Source organism: Pteropus medius, unplaced genomic scaffold (assembly GCF_902729225.1).
Source record: "Pteropus medius unplaced genomic scaffold, Ma_sr-lr_union100, whole genome shotgun sequence".
Classification (NCBI taxonomy): Eukaryota; Metazoa; Chordata; class Mammalia; order Chiroptera; family Pteropodidae; genus Pteropus; species Pteropus medius.
This window is the reverse complement of record NW_024355523.1, coordinates 2,342,012-2,363,902: the sequence shown is the minus strand read 5'-3', so window position 1 is coordinate 2,363,902 and position 21,891 is coordinate 2,342,012. Positions and strand designations below refer to the sequence as shown.

General features: G+C 34.1%; 2 protein-coding genes across 4 annotated transcripts in view; both read right to left on the bottom strand.

The window, feature by feature from the left end:
• Positions 1–21,891, bottom strand: part of GRIA4 (glutamate ionotropic receptor AMPA type subunit 4) — a 316,548-nt gene that overhangs the window by 86,313 nt on the left and 208,344 nt on the right. For all 3 annotated transcript variants that reach the window (XM_039858731.1, XM_039858730.1, XM_039858732.1), the window contains exon 5: positions 15,943–16,127. In XM_039858731.1, coding sequence (XP_039714665.1) covers positions 15,943–16,127 — 185 coding nt within the window. The remainder of the gene's footprint in view (positions 1–15,942; positions 16,128–21,891) is intronic.
• LOC120599673 (60S ribosomal protein L7a-like) lies at positions 627–1,467 on the bottom strand. The gene is given in 1 exon segment (XM_039858767.1): positions 627–1,467. A coding segment is annotated over 1 exon segment (798 nt). The 5' UTR covers positions 1,425–1,467.

Sequence of the window (21,891 nt, the reverse complement as noted above, 5' to 3'; positions counted from 1 at the left end):
ACTCCCTTGCCCTCACAAGTGAGATGATTCTGACATGTATGTTCTACACTAGCTCCAGTAATTAGTTTACATTAATTTCAAATGAGATTAAGCCCCTGTTACACACATAGTAATTTGCTAGATAAATGCACCTTTTATTGATTGCATTTCTCCACTCTGCTTCCAGTGTGTTCTTCACCTACAAACCAAATGATTACATATAAATCCTTGTCTTAAAGTCTGCTTCTGGGAGAACCAAGCTAAGACAGTTTTCAAATAAAAAAATTTACCAGTGTGGCAGTGAAATCGATAACATAAAAACATTTTCATTTGGTAACTATCCCAAGCTTTTCATCTCTGTAGTGTAACAGTTTATCTATGTTATATTCTGAGTATCTACCCTAATCTCTATGTATAATCAAGAACTCAAGTTGCATAAAATGCTGTACTTTTATTTGGATATCTAAATTAAGTAAATAAGATTTATTCTTTTACATAAGAAAATAGGAATGAATCAGTATCTTTACTTAATAAATTCATTATTTTCCTGACATATGATTTCCTCCTTCATATTTTCTTACATTCTTTATTTTTTTTGAAGGAGAATTTTTATTATTTTTATGTACAGAAAACTCGACAGAGTACACTCAGTCTAGTTTGGTGACCACTTCTTTAGCCTTTGCCTTTTCTGGCTTGGCAATGTGAGCCACCGATGTTGGGCCCAGGGCATTGCCTCCCCAGTGAAGGTGGATCTCATCATATCTGTCATTGTAATTGGTCCGGAGAGCTTCCACCAGTTTAGCCAGTGCTCCCTTGTCTTCTGAGTCAATCTGTGTGAAGAAGACAGTGGTGCAGGTCTTCCTGTGGACAAGACAACCCAGCCTGGCTTTCCCCTTGATAATGCACTAAAGAACCCCCATCTTACTGCACAGGGCAGGCAGGAAGACAACCAGCTTAATGGGGTTCACATCATGTGCAGTCACTACCAGCTGAGACTTCTTATTTTCCACCCAATTGGTGACAGTATTAACCCCTGCTCGAAGGACAGGTGGCTTTTTGGTAATAACATCCCTTTTGCCGGTAGCTTTTTTCTCAGCTAGAGCCAATGACCTCTGCTTATTCTCTTGCTTTGTCCCTGGTCTGTACTTGAGAGCCGGCTTAGACAAATAAGTAGCTGTTTGGTGGTCCAGGGCCTCAATGAACTGGTTAATTGCAGGAAGCACTATCAGGCATTGATAGAGAATAGCTCTTGTCATGGCAGCTGAATGTAGCAGGCCATTTGACAAAGCAGGCAAGGTCCCTTTGGTCTGGATGTCTTGTTCAATGCCAAAATTCTTGGGTCTTTTCTCAAACAGGGGATTTACCACCTTCTTGGCCTCCTTTTTCTTCGCGACAGCAGTGGCCGGGGCCACATTCTTCCTTTTAGCCTTCTTTCTCTTTGGCATCTTGGGTGGCAGGAGGAGAGAGGAAGCCTGTCTTATATTCTTTAAGAACACTCATTCTTAGTACTAGTTTGTATTGTTTCTTTCTTTAACTTTATTCCAAATGTTAAAAAAAAAAAATATTCCTTCAATTTTATCCTTTCAGATCACAGATTGTAGATGACTTTATATACACCTCTCCCCAACTGAGGGCCCTACAAAAGACATGATTTGAGTAGGGTCGTAAACTCTGAGTGAAAAGCAAGTGCTAAAATTCAGGTGTCTAATTCCCACTCCATGACACTCCACCCCAGTTTAACTGCCAGTAGCTACAGAAAAGCACATTGTATACTACATCTGTATATCATTTTCTCTGACAATTACTGTGGTTCGAAAATTCTACATTCACAAAGCTTGAATAATATTATCATTCTAATCATGTTAACTATGAAAATCTCTTAGCAGAGATCCATTTTGAGTTAACAGCATTTTAATTCAGTGATTTAAAATATTTGCTAAGAGGAACAAAAGATTCTATGGAATTTGTAATTATTAATTTGAAATGTAGATAACAGCTTAAAAGAATCAGTGAGCAGCACGTTCTTCTTTAATTAAAGAGACATTTTGTAAGAAGCAATATAAAAATAATTCTAATGAGATATAGGTGGAGAAGGGTAATCCTTTGCTTTCATAAATAAACACATTAAATAAGTACAGTCATTAAGTGATGAAGCTAGGACTCCATCCCAGGCCTCTTGACTATAATTTTCATATTTGTTTTTTACTACATCCTGTTGCCTTCCTTAAGCCATAGTAATTCAGAAAAATGATATATTTTTGGCCAATGTTAACATATCTTTCATAGGAACAAAATGAATAAAACAGATACTTGTGAGAGTGACATTCTTTTTCACATTAGATATTTGATGAATGACAAACTTGTTTACGAGAAAAATTAGATTTCTCATAATGAAACAAAGACACAATTCCTTTTCTTCAAATAATCTCATGTCTGAACATATTGCTTATTTGAATAACAACGTATATGCAAGGTATTCCTAATTCTATCTTGCACTAGACTGGGGCAGGGACACACAGATGGAGAATTATAAGGTAAAATGTAACATATCTAAGTCTAAGTTTGAAAATTATTCATATATCCATAATAAAGCTAATTAGCAGAAATGCTTAAATAATTTGGATTCAGTTTTGTACAGTTTGTACTTTACTAGGTATATATTTAAAATGACAATTTAAATACACATCCTAAATTCAATGCAAATCAAACTCAATTTAATAAATAATTTTATTTATGTGATAAGCTCAAAGTGATCAATTAAAGGTTAAACAATGTACAGTATAGTTAACTGTTGAATAAATTTTATGGTGTTCTCTTTGAAAATGGGAATTCCATAAATGAGAGTATGTAGAGTTAAGTTTCTATTAATCAGAATAGCTAATTTTTTGCGATATCTCTAATTGGATATATCATCAATGAATAAATATGTGTTCTTGGGTTATAAAGAAAACTTGAGGGGGATTATTTCTAGGCAAATAAAATGTAAAGAGACGAGTGCAAAAAATGTTCTGTGGCTACTTCTGCAGGGAACACTAGGTTAAACAAGTTTCAAGAGGTTTCTTTGCTGTAGGAAGTTTTAGAGATTTTAATATGCTAATGTGCACTAAAATCCCAAGAGCCAGACGGAGTGTGCAGTTCTGCAGAACAGCCTTAAAAGGTTGTTTAAGGACATCCTTCTGATAGCATTACTCTTCACTCATCTGTTTCCTTAACTTTCACATATATTTCACACTTCAGTTGTTTATTGGCACAACTAAATCATCCAAGGCATATTTAAGATAGGTTCTGACAATAAATTTTGTGATAGCACCTCACTGCTTAATAATTTCAGCTAGTAACCTTTTGTTCATATGTCTTACATATTTAGTTTATCACAATGTCATCTGTTGGATATAATTACAAACATGCAATTTTAAGAACTCATTCTCTACACTTTCATCAGAATTATCAATCTAAAACACAAAGTCGATAATGTTTAAAAACATCCAATGACATCCAAATGCTGTGATGAATTCATAACTACTAGATAAAGTCTATGAGGCCCTCCATAACATATCTTCAATTTGCCTTGCCCATCTTCTCATTTCCCCTGCACCTGATGTCCCAATCATACTCGCTTGCTTTTCCCACACGTAAAGCTTCCTCCCAGAGCTCTGCTTGTCATCCTCTCATGTCATCTGAATGCCCTTTTCCAGCTTTTGTTTCCTGGGGAATTCTGACTCATTTTTCAACAATTTGCTTTCATCTTTATTATACCGTTCCATGTAGTGCTGTATTATTTGCTTGTGTTCTTCTGTTTTCCTTTACATTTGAAATTCCTTCAAAGGATGCATTGAAATCGACTTATTTTTATATACAGTGCTTGGAAATTAGAAGATATTAGATAAATATTTGTTGAATAAATGAACAAATGGATGAGTGTTGTGTGCATGTATAAGAAAGGAAAGTGATAGAATGGGGTGGGCAGAGACAAGAAAATTTCTCTTATGTTACCTGCAATATATTTATATTATTATATTTTATATTATCTTAGAATATTTGACTTTTACATTTATAACAGTCATCAAACATGAATACGACATTCATTATAAAAATAGAATTCAAATTATATATACATATACACACACACATTTCCAGTTCTTATTTTATGCTTTTAGAAGAAGGACATATGGTAAGTATGGTGACAATTTAAGCCTGGATTTTGGAAGACTATAACAATCATTTGCTATGTATGACCCTGGGGTGGGGGGAACCTCAGAAAATAGAAAATAGAAAAATAGAAAATTTCTGATGTACGATCTTGATCTTTCTTCCATTCATCAGTGATTATGTGGAACTTACTTTTCTTTTTTTATTTTAGTAAAAATGACACAACTTTAATTTTCTTCCGTAATCTGATCTAAAACTTGACACCAATGAGCTCGGAGAAAATCTAGATGATCCATAGGGAAGTCATGTACAATTATGTGGCTAATCTTAAAGGGAGGATTAGGACCAAATATATTCCATTACTTCTCTTACTGAAGCCAGTGATTAAAAAGATTCATCATTTCATTTACTGGCAGGTAGTACACTCTAGTACTGAACTGTTTAATTTATTTAATGTAAATACTCTAGAATTTATATATTTATATTTATATTATTATTTATATTTACATTATTTGTACTTAATGTTTACAAGACTCAGAAAAGTGTCCTCAAAAGTATTGCTGAATATTTTGCTTCTTTTTTGTTAACTCACTGCAATTTAAACATTTGAAGAGTAGCTGCAAAATTCTACCGAAATAAATTATGAAGTTATCTTCTCTTTTCTATTTAATGAGGAATATTACTTATCTTTCCCTAAACCATAATAGGTTAGTCTATACAGCTGCTTTCTACTTAAGGCTAGAAAAACTAATTTATTTTATATCTCAAATTAACAAGCAGATTTTTCTTTATCTTTTTTAAAGAAGCTAATCTTCTGAATATTTGTGTCAATAATAATAATAATAAAATATTCTAATTAGTGTTCTTGTAGTAATAACTAAAACAAATTTAGTTGAACATAATCAAATCCTATAATTCCCAATTCTAAGATAAAAGTACTTTCATTCCGACTGTATTTTTCTTCTTCAAAAAACATATCCTTTGCTTTCTTTCTTTTTCCTTTTTAAAATTTTAACTGCTTTTTTTTTACTTTACAAGAAAATGAGGAATAGTTGCAACCATGGTAACAGTTGCTAAGAGACAATTAGAGACGCCTTTTTAACTCTTACCAATTCCATTTGCACTAGTCTGACTGAGATCTGTAAAGCTGTTTCCATTTTCTGTGACAATAACAAACCCAGTGCATTGTAATGAGACTTGCACACTCAAATCTATTTAGCTAAAAAGTAAGATTAAAGAAGTAAAGTTCACTTTTTTAAGGCTTATATAGATATAGATTTAAAAAATATTTTATATTTTTCAATTATAGTTGACATATAACATTATATTAATATCAGATGCATAACTTAGTGATTAGACATGTATATAACCTATGAAGTGATAGCCTTGGTAAGTCTAATATCCATCTGACACCATATATAGTTATTGAAATATCATCGACTATAATCTCTATGCTGTACTTTATATCCCCATGACTGTTTTTATAACTGGCAATTTATACATCTTAATCTATTCCCCTTTTTCTCTTATTCCCCCATTTCCTCTTCCATCTGGCAAGCATTAGAATGTTCTCTGTATCTATGAATTTATTTCTGTTTGTTTGTTCATTTAATTTGTTTTTTAGATTCCACATATAAGTGAAATTATATGGTATTTGTCTTTCTGGCTTATTTCATTTAGTGCTTATCTTATTTTTATCTTGCTTAAAATTTAGCATTTTTAAAATGACAATTATTCTTCCTCTTCTGGATTCAAAGGCAGTACAACACAAGCTGCAAAATAGGGAAAATGCAGAAAAGGTCAGAAAATAGACTCTCCTGCGTCTTGCTATCTAGAGTTAATCTTCGTTAGTATTTAGGAGTATATTCTCCCTGTCTTTCCTCCACACTAGTATTTTATGTACCTTTTTGAACAGTTCTATATAATTTTATTAAACAATGTCACCCCAATAAATTTAATTTTAAAAATTTAAAAAGTGATTAAATGGTAAATTTTGTTATATATATTTACCACTATTTTTAAAAATTAATAATGTAATATACCAAAAACCATTGAATCGTACATTCATTTTTTTTTTAACATAACCTCATGCCTTTTAGTTTCTTCTGACTTTATTGCAGCTACTGACTGAGCAAAGTTTGATATGCAAAAGCAGCAAGCTCTGCCAGTACTGCAGTGCGGGGAAATTGCTGATATGATTTCTTTGCTGTAATAATTTTTTTGAGTGCCTAATTTGTTCTCGTATCTCTCTCATTGTTATGTTAATATATGGAAACAAAACTCTTGTGCTTTTTTTTTCAGCCTGTATAACAAACTTTGGAAAACCTAGACTGCCTTTCGCCTTTGGTGGGGGAGATATTCTGGACAAGAAAGCTTCTCAGATTATTGAGGACTTAGCCCCAAATTTCAAGTGCTACTGGATGCTCTTCTCTTAAACACATAAAAGAGATATCTCCTGCCTGTGTCTTCACGTGTAGCTCATTCGGATTTTCATTAATTCAAGAATTATTTGTTGAATAATTTCATATCACTGGGAATACACTGGTAAATGATATAGACCCTGCTCTGATGGAGATAAGATTTCAACAGCAAAAGCAGAAAGCTAAACTAATACAATACAAGGAATCCGTATTCCTGCTATTTCTAATCTTTATAGCTTCATCTTTGATTACTGCCCCACTCTAAATTCTACCTTTGCTCCCTATCCAATTTTTATCCCATGTAACTCACCTTCACACTCTGAGCTTTTTCAGATCTCCTGCCTTTGCAATCTCTGAAATACCTTCACCCCTTTTCCATTCCTAGAAAAATATAGTACATTTTCCATTTAAATGTCTTTTACCCCTGCAAAACATTTCTGACTGTTTTGATTATATTTAGTTACCACATCTTCCAAGTTCCTAATACATTTGGTAATATTTCTATTTCTGAGCCCATCAAATTGTCTTATAATTGTTGATGTTTCTGAGTTCCCAGCTTGAGTGTACATGTTCTCAGTGTAGAGAACATGTTTGTTCATCTTGGTACAGCCCTTCAGTGCCTGGAATAATGTCTGGCACATTGATGTTGAATGAATGTATGAGAAATTGAGTGCAGAATTGTCTTGTCTTCTGCTGTTGGCTCATTCCTACTGTCAGAATGCATGCTGCTTAATCCCTCTATAGATGATGCAAATAATCAAAGCTATTATCTTGTGATCAGATCTCTACTGCAATGAATACTTCTTATAACTAAAGCTAGCTTTCCTCTTCTCTTGGTGTGTCTTTTTGTCTCTTCTGTCTCTTATACTTTCGTTTTTGAGGTTTTGTTTGTTTGTTTGAATTTTAGTGTGGAGAAAATGACCTTACAGCCATTAGCCAGTATCTAAAATGCTCCTTTCCTTCTAGGTGATGGATGATTCAATCACTTATGGCTCTCAGAGGCAAGCTCTTTAGGCCTTTGGCTCTTTTTAATGCTTTATGCAATGTCTGAGATGGTTTTGTGAATGTACATGAACTAGGTAGAGTTCTAGATTTAGTACTATTCTTTATGTTCGAGAAATCTGAAAATTTGTAAATCTAGACAGACTTTATCTGTTAATTATTATTGCCATATATTTTGGCAATTTGTCCAAAATCTTGTCTGAGACCTGACACGTCACTTAGGTGGTGCCAAACTTGGAATAAGTTAACTGGGGCCATGTCCACATTTCATCACTTATGTGCAATTGGCAACATTTCTGTTTGTGAGGAATTTTCCACTTTCCAATTGATTGTGCCCTAAGGAAGGATTATTGGCTTCCTTTGGTGATAAAATAAACCTCTGAGAAGTCAATTATGGCTTTTAGGCTTTTTTGATTAACTTGCAAACAGTATGGGAAGGTCACTAGGTTTGGTAAATATCTGAGATTCACATTGGGTCTAATGAGACACTGAATTTCTCTTTTATATAGTGAAAGTGGGAATATTGCTGAAAGGGGCACCAATTAAATTTGAGGTATGTGCTAAAATGACAGTTTGAGATGTCTGTGAGCCAATTGTGGAGCCATATTCCTCCGTCCTTTTGATCCTTTTGATAAACATCTATTTCATACTTTAAGGTCATACTTGCCATCCTCTCCTAGTAGCTACTCGGTTAGATTTTTAAAAAATACATCCATGGTATGTCCTAGGGCCAATATAGTTCCAGTTCTCTATCAAATGCCTTTGACATCATCACCTATTCAATAAGAATTGGCAATCATAGCAAAATCCCCAAGGCAATATGAGATTCTTGATCACTTTCTATGTATTATGTTTCTAAAGGAGAGAATATATTTTAGTGAAATTTTAGTAAATGCTTTTTTGTTTAAACTGTAGTTAACTAGATAAGAATTACCAAGTAAAACAGAAAATGTATGTTTTGCTCATCACTTTATCTGCAGCAGAGCACATTGCTTGACCCAATGCGAGCACTCAATAAATATTTGTAGAATGAATGAATATAAAGAAAAGGCCACTTGACTGGGGTTTTATTTTATGCTTCTTTTCAACATATATCCCATATGTAAAATTATGTATTATTTCGGGATCAAACACAATTGTCAGGAAGTCTTCATTGCAAATAGCATTATTGACTTTTAGAGTGAATAAGATTTTTCAAGATTATCTCAGCTCAATGCTCCTTATTTAAAATAAGAAAGGAGAAGAATCATAGGCATTAAGTACTTCATTTACTTAAAAAAATAAACAATTGAAGAGTTCTGGTCAAGATGGCAGAATAGGTAAATGCTGTGCTTGCCTCTTTTCACAACCACATCAAAATTACAACTAAACTACAGAACAATCATTGTTGAGAATCCCCTGAAGTCTAGCTGAACAGTCCTATAACTAAGGACAGAGAAGAAGCCATCTCGAGACTGGGAGGAGGAGTAGAGACTTGGACAGGCTGGTCCCACATTCATGTGGTGGTTAAAAATAAGGAGAGATATCTTGGTTGTGGAGGGCTCCCCAGAGGAGCAAAGTGTCCCAGACCCACACCAAGCTCCCCCCAGCCCAAGGCTCCAGTGCCAGAAAAAGAAGTCTCCATTCCTGGTTGTAAAAATAAGTGTAGATTGTGGCAGAGTGAGATGGAGGATGGTTGAAGTTGCAGATGTTCCTCTTAAGGGGTCCACATGTGGACTTACTGACAGATTCACTTTCTCTGAGCTCCAGCAATGGGACAGCAGCTTATAAGGTATCAAGAACACATGGAAAGAAACTGAATTGTCTGGCTTTAGAGCGAAAGTTGGATGGGTAGTTTTCTCCCAGACAGAAGTGCTGGCAGAAGCCATTGTACCTTTGTTAAGCCCTCCCCTGCCCCAGCATGCAGATGCTGGTGACCACCATAGCTGAGTCTCCATTGCCCCACCCTGGTGATTCAGTAAGACACTGCCCCACCCAACTTGTGGGCCCAACCAAGCCCCTTCCAGTGGCTTTTCCATACAAATGGCCTGTCTTGGATCATGCTGTGCATTTCCCTAAAATCTCTCAAAGGTTTACAAATCCCAAACAAGCAGCATCTGGCCTTGATGTGTCCTTTACTTCTTGCTAAGCAGCTCTAAGCCTGGCACTAGTGGCAGCTGGCCTCAGTTCATAACTTAGCCTCTCCTAGGTAACTTAAAGCCCAGCAAAAGTGGCAACCATCTGCAGATCACTTTGTAGCTCATACCAAGTAGTCCTGGGATAGGAACAGGTGGCAGCTAATGCTGGCCTACAACAGAGTCCCTCCCATGAAGCACTGGAACCAACACATCTAGTGGCCAGCTTCAGACCACACAAGAGCACCACTCAACCACCTCCAGAAAAGACACACCTAAAAGGCAGACTGGGCAGGCACCACAGACTTGCTAACAAGAATCCTGATCTGTAGATTCAGTTCCTGCACAACAGCTCTTCCACTGTAGTCATGGCCAGTCTTCACAGCCAATCATCCTGGGAATCAATTCCTCCCAATGATGTGCCAACAGCAATTTTGGCTCAACTACAACAGAAGGGTACATACAACCCGCACAAGAGGCATACCTGGAGCACCTGGCTAAGGTGACCAGGGAGACTGTACCACTGGGCCCCACAGGACTCCTACCACATGAGGCCACTCTACTAAGACCAGGAAACATATCAGCTCTACCTAATACATAGAAACAAACACAAGGAGGCAACTAAAATGGAGAAACAAACATGTCCCAAATGAAAGAACAGAATAAAGCTCCAGAAAAAGAACTAAACAAAATGGAAACAAGCAATCTACCAGATGTAGAGTTCAAAACACTGGTTATATAGGATGCCTAATGATCTCATTGAGAACTTCAACTTCAACAAAGAGATAGGAAACATAAAAATGGAGATAGAAAATATAAAACAAAATCAGTAAAAAATGAAGAATACAATATTTGAAATGGAGAATACATTAGAGGGAATCAACAGTAGATCAGATGAAGCAGAGGATCAAATCAACAATTTAGGAAATAAGAAAGCAGAAAACATCCAATCAGAATGGTAAAAAGAAAAACGAATCCAAAAAAAAAAAAAGGAGAAGCGACCTCTGAAACAACATCAAATGTAAGAACATCTACATCATAAGGATATCAGAAGGGGAAAAGAGAGAAAGTAATTGAAAACCTATTTGAAGAAACAATGATGGAAAACTTTCCTAACCTGGCAAAGGAAATAGACATAAAGCCTAGGAAGTGCAGAGTCCCAAACAAGAGGAGCCCAAAGAGTCCTATATCAAGACACATCATAATTAAAATGCCGAAGATTAAAGACAAAGAGAGAATCTTAAAAGCAGCAAAAGAAAAGCGGTTAGTTACTTACAAGGGAGTTCTCATTAAGACTGTCAACTGATTTCTCAGCAGAAACTTTGAGGCCAGAAGGGGTTGACACGAAATATTGAAACTGATGAAAAGTAAGGACCTACAACCAAGATTACTCTATCTAGCAAAGCTATCATTTAGAATTGAAGAATAGATAAAGAACTTTTTAGAGAAGAAAAAGCTAAAGGAGTTCACCATCAAACCAGTATTACAAGGAATGTTAAAGGAACTTCTTTAAAAGAAGAAAAAAGATGAAAAATATAAATAATAAAATGCTATAACTGCATATCTCTCAACCATTCCTTTAAATGTAAATGGACTAAATGCTCCAATCCAAAGACATAGGATGGCTGAATGGATACATACGCTGCCTATAAGAGACTCACTTCAGACCAAAAAATACTCACAGACTGAAAGAAAGAGATTGAAAAAGATATTTCATGAAAATGGAAACAAACAAATAAAAATCTGGAGTAGCAATACTTATATCAGACAAAATAGACTTTAAAACAAAGGCCATAACAGGAGACAAAGAAGGATCCAGTAATCCCACTTCTGGTTATTTATCTGAAGAAACACAAAACACTACTTCAAAGGGAATATACATCCATATGTTCATTGCAGCATTATTTACAATAGCGAAGATATGAGGCGACTTGGGTGTCTATCAATGAATGAATAGATAAAGAAGAGGTGGTACCCATATACAATGGAATATTACTCAGTCAAGAAAAAGAACAAAATCTTACTATCTGCCACATGGATGGACCTAGAAGGTATTGTGCTGTGAGTGGAGTCAGACATATTAAGACAAATGTCATATGATTTCACTTACATGTGGAATCTAGAGAACAAGATAAACAAACAAACAAAACAGAAACAAGCTCATGATACAGAGAGCATTTTGATAGTTGCTGAATTGGGGGTGGTTTGGAGGGTTGGGTGAAAGAGGAGGAGATTAAGAGGTAGAAATTAGTAGTTACAAAATAGTCACAGGAATGTAGAGAATAACATGGGGAATATAGTCAGCAGTATTGTAGTAACCATGTGTGGTGTCCGATGGGTACTGGATTTATCAGGGTGATCATTTCATAAGTTACATAAATGTCTAATCAATGTATTGTATACACTTCAGACTAATATAATATTGTATATTTACTATAATTGATAAATAAAAAAAACTTAAAAAACAATAGAAAATTTCTTATCCATCTCTCAAAAAGTGAAAACACTTACTTTTTCTAGAAAAATCATAATTTTGGGGCTATAGGTGCATCGACCAAAGAATGAATTACAAGAGTACAAGCCATTACACTGACCACTGTGACAACTGTATATTTCAGAGGATGAACTGAATATTCATGAGAGGAGGGTTTGACTGACAGCAGAAACACAAAAATCTAGTTGCAGGATCCTTAGTTTTTTTCACTGTAGAGTAAATCTGTGAGCACCATTACCTTTAAGTGCTATTTTTCTCAAATAATTTTCAGTGCTAGAAAGATAAAGATCAAGTTTTTGTTACTTTTTTGCTGCTAGTTTAAACATGTGAATCAAAGTCTGGTACTTCAACTTTCAATTGATATAGTATGAGATGGAATCCATACTGATTCTGTAATTAATCAAGTTCAAAATTAAAAATTAATGAATATGTATGAAAATAAAATATGAAAATGTTCCCACTATAAGCCATTTATTTTGATATAAAAAACTCATTTGTTTCGATATATCATGCTATTAAGAACTATATAAAAACAGTTGATTTATTGTTAGAGGAAGAAAATGAAGTGAGATAAATAATGCCACTATCCAAAACGATTATATAAATTTAAGTAGAAATTGAGACTCTTTCCATCAATAATGGATCACAAATTCAAGAAATACTAAAAAATATGGTTCTTTTCAAAGTTGTTTTCTGCAGATGAGTGGACACAAATAGCTTAGTGTATTTAGAGAGTCAAAAATGCAATTTGTTTTATTGGAGTCTGATACAAACAAAATGACAATCATTTAACTTTGTAGTTTTGTTGTTTCTATTGCTTGAAATAGCTCAGTGAGTGATATTTACATAAACTCTTCCATTTTTTTTCCTATGGTGCAATTTAAGGTAGAAAAAGCCATATATCTTAAATTGCAACTTCAAATACTTGTTTTGAAGTTCATGTTTTGAAATGTTTGAATAAGTATAGGCTAACTGTTATTTTAAATAGCAATACATTTATAAGAACTAATTAGTTCATGTCATAAAAATAATTTGGAAAGCATGTACAGAAAATGAAGTGTTTCTCTAACCACAATTGTTCATTAACATATTTTAAGAGAAAATTGTGTGAACTATTTACATTATGTTTTTGAAAATTGATACAAATTAAAATGTCACAATAGTAATTATTGACAGCATGGTACAATAATATAAAGCATGCTATCTTTCTAGAAATGTCCTAGCACATCCCCTTATCTTCTTCGAATTAATTTCACCATCTTCTGAGAGACAGCTACTTCTTTTCCTATATTTTTCTGATTAAACATTATTTAGCATTTTAATTTTTAAAAGGTGCTTCAGTTGATTCTCTGAAATTGTTTTCTATTGTTATCTCAATTCATTAAGCAAAATGTTTTATCACAGAGGTATTGAAGTATATGTATAAATTCCTGACATTCTGGATTAGCTCTTGTGTTTAAATGAGTCAAGAGTAAAACTAAAAAATATTAAAAGTGATTTTGCTTAGAGTTGCAATGCATTGAAATATAGATAGGAAAAAAAAATCATTTTCAGAATCAGAAATAAGCTTTTTTGGGGGAAAAATTGTATAGACAATTAAGAGTAGATTATATTCTCACAATACACTAGACTGTTAAAATTTTTGAGATTTATACCTGAAAGACATTTTAAAGGAACAAAGGTCTATTACCAATCTCATTATTTCTATGCAGTCACAATAGGATAGAAACCTTTTAGAATTCAGCAAGAAGAATAGAAATAGAACTAGAAAAGGTAGACACTCAAGCTTTCTAAGTTCTGGGATCAAATGCACAGCATGGTGATGTAGTTAACAATACTGTATTATACACTTGAAAGTTGCTAAGAGAATAGATCTTAAATGTTCTCATCCTGAAAAGAAATGGTAATTATGTGAAGTGATGGAGGTGTTAACTAACTTTGCTGTGGTAATCATTTCATAAATTACCAGTGTATTAAATTATCATGTTGTACCCCTTAAGTTTACAAAGTGTTATATGTAATTTATATCACAATAAGGCTGGAAAAAGGAAAAATAATTTCTTTGAAATGACAAAAAAAAAAATTAAGATGTCCAATTCCCTTAGCAAGAGCTTATTTAAGGCTCAAAGAATTTATCCTAAGCACCCAAGAGTGCCAATTTTCTTCTTAGAAGCCAGATAAGCAAAAATGGGTCAGTGTGCTTAAGGCACTCAATTGCCTTCACCAGATAGTCTTTTAAGCACAGGTGCTAAGTAGAGGGTCTTTCTGAGCTTCACTCACCCTCTGACAGGAACTTGGCAATCCAGGCAGTTCTTAGAATTGACTGCTCTCTGGGATTCATGAAGAGTTATTTACAAAGCTTCAGTTGTTCAGGTCAGACAACTCACTCTCAACACAGGGGCAAGAGTGGGAGAGAGGAAGAATAGGAGTTTGAGCCGAAGTGACTGTCTTTCTTAAGAAAGCAAGACAAAGTTTTTTTCTTGGATTCCATAAATACACATTTAAAAAGTTCATATACGTTGAATAATTACAATTTTTGGACTCTTTCAGGAAAATACCTGACTGATGCACAGGTTTATAATTAATATTTTCCAATGTAATATAAACATGTTTCTTCAATCAAGTTATTTGTTATTTTTTTCTTCTATAATAGGAGGTGAATACTCTGTCATTTCCTCTTATAGTGTGCTGTGGATCCACTAGACCTTTAAAATAAATACCACATGCTTTCCTACTTTTAACTTTTACAAATACTAATATAGTTGAGGAAGGAAACTTAAGGCATTAGATTTCAGTTCTCCTTCTATATTAAGAAGTGCCCTTCTATATTAAGAAGGAATCTCTGAAACATGTGGTTTTTCTTTTTATAGTTGAACATTTAATTTATCCTTATAAAGAAACCTGCAAATAGGTAAATTTACGACTACAAATCAAATCATATAATTGCTTAGATAAATTATATGTAACAAACCAACAAAAACATCACGCTACGATATTGTCGAGCCAACCTAACATTGCATACAAATGCGGGCAAACATTTTTAAAACCACTAGATGGCATTCGTTCACTGCGATTTTGGCCAAATACAGACTTTCAAAGCTTTGTCATGATATGCAGTTTAGGGAGAAGGCTATGTTATCCGTTATTTGATGATATTTTCCTATCATTTAATACAATGACAAAGCTCTATTTTATCTTTTCTTTTAAATCAAATCACAAATACTTATTGAAAGCTTAATTCAAGGATTCTTTCTTCATGTGGAGAACTGAAAACCATCTTTCCTGAGGTGGTAATATATTTACTTACAAACCTAGAAGAAAATATGCTATACACAGTGTGTCACTTAATTTTCTTATTTTTCATTGCTGTACTAAATCATGTTGCTATTTTTCACATAGCTATTTCTCTAAAGGTTAGTAAAAACACACTCACAATTATTAAAACTTTCAAATATTTTAAATGGCATTAATCTTCAAAATTAATGTTTATGGAAATCGAAGGCCAAGAGATCTTGGTGATTCACAAAAGGTCCTTTCTATTGTATGTCTTAAAAATGCGTGAGAAATAATGCTCCTAAAGGCATTGAGACCCTAAGAACCAAAATAGACTTTGGTGATAGAGGATTATAGTTTAGTTTTGGAGATAAATCATAAAATGAAAACTCCCAAACTCCACATTTCTAACTAAATGGTTGGAAGAAGATATTGATGGAAACAAGTAAATCAAAGGTCAACCTTTTTGTAGAAGGTCTGGGTTAATACTAATGTAAAATCCAGGACTTACCTGTTCTAATATATTTTGAAGCCTCTCTATTTCACAGTCTATTACAAATTTCTTCTCTTGTCTTCTATCAAGTTCTTCTAGAAGTTGTCTATAGCTGACATCATTAAAATTTTCCACACATATAGCGCTCACATGCCAACCATTTTGTCCTGCTTTTTCCATAATAGCTTGAAGTATCGAATATCCTAGCAGGAAAAAAAAATTCAGATGCGTTACTAAAAACATCCTTTTTTCCCCTTTAATAACATATAAGCACTGATTCTACATCAACATTTTTATGTTCCAAAATATATAATGGATACTCAGAAATTTAAGAATCTGAGTGGTTTTTTCTGAATCATCTGTTTTTGTTTTCTTTACTCAGGCAACAACAGCCTTTAAAATAGCCCTTGAATGAAGCAGCAAGATCATATTTTGAGTAAGTTCTCAAAATCTCTCTACTGAAGAATATTACATTGCTCTAGACACATTTTTGATGAGATAAACCAAAAGCAAATCCACTACCACCTGTAGTCAATAACAATTTCATAAACTTTTTTGTTAATTTTACACACTAGACAAAATTAATTTTGAACAACTGTTTTGACTATCTCTTTGAGCAAGGTAGTAACATTTTTTTGGTTCAACAATGAAACACAGATATAAAAGGAAAGGTGTAGCGGTATTTATTGAGGACCCATTATTGTAAAAATGGAGAGGGCATTGTTTAACTCTTCTTCTTTTGTCAGGGGAACGATGTGGGTTGGGGGTAAACTGAATGACCCAATAGGTGAGGCTCTGGGCTCTCAAACTCATAATCTAGTAGACAGACATTCAAACACACAAATGCAAATTAGTTTATAAAAGGATAATGATAACTGCACTCAATGGTAAAATGTTGGCCCAAGAGAAAGTTTGGTTAAATCTGTGTGGATTAGACAAGGAAAAATACCACGGAAGAGAAACAACTTAAGTTGGGTGTTGAAGGTTGAGAAAGCACATCAGATGGTCTCTACCCTGTACTCGGTTCAGATCTCTGGATGTGGAAGGAAAGTCACGGGTCTTGGTATTTGGGTTAAGGACAAAGGGGCAAACTTGTGAATCCAGCACTTATGTAGAATAATTCATGCCAACATTGTCTTGATCTCTTGCTTTTTTTCAGCTTTAAGTTTTAAAATGAAACATGAGAGAAAGAAAGTAGATTCTTCAAATCTATGAATAGTCCTTAAACAAGGATTCATTAGGATCAGAGCCTGTTAATCAGTTATTTCCTCCCCTGTGGCTTAGCATAAAAAAATATGCTAGTCCTCTTTAAGAAGGTCTAACACTTACTGGAGCTCATAATATGGCAGCTGCCTGTAGTTTCTCCCTCCCCTGGTCCCTGGAGTTAGAGTGGAGAGCTGGGTGGATTAAAAGTGCAGACTTAAAATAAATATTGAATTATTTCGACACATGCAAGGTAAGAGCATGCTTATTCAGTTTTCATTGGTATGTGAGTCTCTTAGATTCAAAATTTTGATATTTAGGTATGTTTACCACAAGTCAGAGTTTCAAACATTATGGATGTTCAGTTCATATCAACAGATGGAACCGATGATGAGATCATATTTGAAATATAAATTACCTGATATCCTGCCAAATGAAATACTGTGGCAGTCAGGATTCATTTTTATTTAAATGAAAAAAAAAATCTCCAAAGAGGAAGAAAGAGGGCATGTTAATTACTATATAATTATTCTAGTATATCTATTGCTCCATTTAGTCTTTCCTTTTGTAATGTATGCCTGTAATTATCTTTTCAAATCTTACCTAGATCCTCCCCACCCCCACCCCAAATCCAGTACTCTTTCCCTTGTTTCCTATTCAATGCTTGTGTAATAGGATGATTTGAGTCCTATCTTAATATACACATTCATTCCTTATTTATCTGTTACTGGGACTTGCTCTCCTTTTATTCATTTTTGACACCTATGAACATGTTCTTTTTAAAAATACCAGTTGACACCTGACTATTCTTTTTTCTCCATTTACTTATTGTCATGTCGAAATAATTCAAAGACTTTTTGTTTGTTTGATTTTTTGTGTGTTGTAAAAATGGTAAATGTTGGCCACGTACATTGAAGTAGTAGTCATCCTGCTGCCTGAGATAAATTTACAGCTTGGCACAGTCCTTTAGATATTGCTTGCTTTTTTTTCATCATGTGGTTATCAGGCTTCATGTTAGTATGAGGCATCCAGGTTATTATTTTCCTCCCTATAGAAGTTTTACACTAATAAAACAAAATTATAAATTCAACATTTTGTTACCTGATTTTTAAGATTTACAAATGACACTAGAACTAAAATAAGACAAACCCTAGGACACAATTGTTAATGGCAAAGAAAGTTGGCTGCGTAAAAAGAGCCTTTAATCATAATCGTAAATAAATGGCATCTTTTCAATGCAGTGCAAAGGACACACAATTATAATTTCAGAGTCTGGTTGAAAACTTGAATTCTTTAGTAAGCTGTGTTTGATTTTAATATGCTTTATTATCCATTGCGACTCAGTTGTGTGTGTCTTATTTATTTGCTAAGATAGTTGGGAATACATTTGTTAAATCAGAGAAAATACTGCTGCTGAATCTATGATTATGTAACTTAGCTGTTACATAAACTAGAAAATCACAAGTCAAGTCATACTAATTCTACATCTGGCTATGGTTTGTATTTTCTAGTTATTAGAAAATCTGTAATACAATATTGTTGACCAGAAAATAAATAGTGCAGTTTTTGGTGAATGTCGTAAAAGTAATGGGAAATTCACTACTGGAAAAGATTGTTTAAGTTTTAGTTTTACTTTAAAAAAGCTGTCTCATATTTTAATTCAATATAATTTATTAAAAACCTACTACATCTAAGATCCTTTAAGGTATGCCAAGACACGATTCATGTTTTTACAAGGAATTAACTGTCTAGCAAAACTGATACTTAGGTTACTAACCATTATGCAAATTGTACAGTATTGTATAAATAACTTCAAAAGAACCAAAATAATTTTATTGGAATAGTAGCAAGGGCATACTGTGGACAAGATCACATTATTGGATTTCATTAGTAATTAAAAGCTTTTCCAGAGCTATTAAAGAACATTATCAAATACATATACACATATTTTAAAAAATGTAATTATGTCATGTAATGATATTATCAATTATGTAAAAGCGTCATAGTAATGTAAGCAATCTTGAGCTAGTGCACCCTTACACATCAACACTTTTCTATCATCCATGGATAATAATCTAATTTGGATGAGTAGTACTGTTTAGAGATGTGGCTGCTATCAAAACAAGCTGGGCTTATTTATTTGATATTCTCTTTTGCAAGAGTTATTTAATCCAGCTATCTGTACACAGAGGGACAGGAGGAGAATCAGGAGAAATTTATGTCAGGGTGGATATAATTTCAAAAAGAAGGGTATTATCTATATGCTATAAAGAAACTTCATATAGATAAGAACAGAAAAGTGTTCATAGTACTTTTGAATTAGAAGGTCATTGGTGCACACAATGGGAGCAGCATCGATGGAATGCTGGGCATAGAAGTTATATATCAGAGGAGTTAGGATTTGAGGAGAAAATGAGAAGTGAGAATGTAGAAATTATCAAGGAATATCATTAGGATAATGAAGTAATGAAATGAAGGGTATGCCATTATGATGAATATGGAATAAAGAAACATCTATTTCATGGGAACTGGTTTGGGAATGAGAGGACTGGGTGGGTCCCATGAGGAGGTGTAGAGCTTAAAAAAAGAGAAGTGACAAATGGAGGTAGCAGCAACTTGTACTTACTCAGTTAAAGCCTCTCTCATTAATCTTGTAAATTGCCATGCAGGTTCCCACTACTACGCCATCAAATTCTCTGGTCTGGCACAGTTACCAGCTTCCAAAACTAGTGTTTTTGAGAGAAGTGTATGTCTGGAAGTGTACTTCGTGCTGTGTAAAACCTCAGTCATAGAGAAGAATAAGATTCTGTAATCCTCACTGCATTTAATGCCACCATGCTGGAACTGTAGAGCAGATTTAGTAACCATTTAGTTTGGAATCTTTGCAAAGCCCCTTAGGTGCTAAAATAGTGTGTTCAAAGGCTGCAGTCTGGACTCTAAGGTCTCAGCACACAGAAGGAATAACTGACATAGTAACTTGGTTAAAATGATTTGCAGCTGTGACTCTAGCATTTATTTATGCCATAGTTCAAGAAAGGCATCGAGAAAATGACCAAAAATCTTCCAACTTCCACAGTTTGAAGCCATTCATGTAAACCGAAGATAAGACGGAATGTCTTGAGTTTCCCCTCTTCTATAATCAAGAGTAAAAACAAAGAATCCATCTTCAAAGATGGTCCTTCCAGGTCCTAACTTTTCCTTAAGGCCTTTCATGTTTTTCAACAATAACAGTGTCTCCTGATTCCTACATTACAGTATACATATTTACTTCAAATGACATCTTATAGGCAAATTTGATACTTTAAATCTTTCAAGTTTTTTGTCGGTTGCAACTGAACCTAACCTTTATTACTACAGGCATGTACCAAGTAGTTTCAACATTTGGCACTGAATACCTCCTCCCAGACATGCCCTAACACCATTTTTCTTATTTCTTCTGGGCTTTTCTAGGACTGGGTCACTGGAGAATTTTATTTCAATACAAAGGACGAATGGGCCCATTAATTCATATATTTACTTGTTCACATAGCAACTAGATTGATCTTTGTAGACAGAAACTCTATGGTACTTTCTGGCATGACGCTTTCAATGGTTGCCTATTCTTTTATGATACACATCAAAATTTGGTCATACTTGTCTCTTGCCTTTCTTTCCAGACTCATTTTGTACCACTATCCTCCTTGCTTTCTACCATTCAATAAAACTGGCTTTCTCAGATGTTCTGGAATTTACCATGTAGCTCCTCCTCAGTGCCTCTTCATGAAATACTACTCCCTTTGAAAGTTAGTTTTGCTTTCTTTCAGATCTCATCTCAGACATCAGACATCCCTTACCCTCTGACTAGATTACTCCCTCATCATATAAGTTCATGTAACTTTCTGACCATTCCTTTCAGAGACTTTGACCACAATTTCTAACTATATATTTGAATGATGAACTGATTAGTGTCTTCTCCCACCACTGCACTGTAGGTTCCATTAAGGGAGATTCTATTTCTGTGCTAAATACTAAGTCCAGTGGATGCTCAGTAGATGCTCAGCAAAGAGTTGTGTGAATGTATGAATAAATTCATTGTAGAGCAGAGTCAGAATGTTTAAAAGCTCAGAAGTAAGCATGGCAGATCACATTCAGGAACTCCAAATACTTCAGTTTATCCTGTATATTTGAAAGAACGAGGAGGGTATGTGAAGAATTTGCATGGCCTGTGGAAAAAGCTTCAACGGTTGGAGAGATACACAGGCAAGAGATGTATCAGAAGAGCTTTCTCTACCATATTACAGAATTTAGTCTTTACTCCTCAGGGACTTTAAGAAGAGAATGACAAGATTGTGTTTTAGAGGGATCATTTAGCTTAGATGTGAAAAATACAATGGATGAAGTTAACACAAGAAATGGAAAACTATCTAACATAATTTCTATACAGATATTACTTTGCTCATAAATTGAGATTTTATCTATTTTTATATCATACCATATAAAATTCACAATTCTGATTTTATTTATTTTTTATATCACGCTATGTAAAGTTCACAATTCAAAAGTGTAAAATGCAATGGTTGTAACCTCTTAAGAGGATTAAAATAGATATTTGTGAATTAATAGTCACCCAAACAATGTTTATCTTGTATCAAGCATTTCAAGTACTTAAGACCTAATTTTGTATGTTAATCTTATTCAATATTGCCAACACTTTGGGAAAGCAAAGTATTGAGTTGAGAAGAGGGGTAACGAAGAAGACTGCACTGTAAGGAGAGTGCCCTGGAC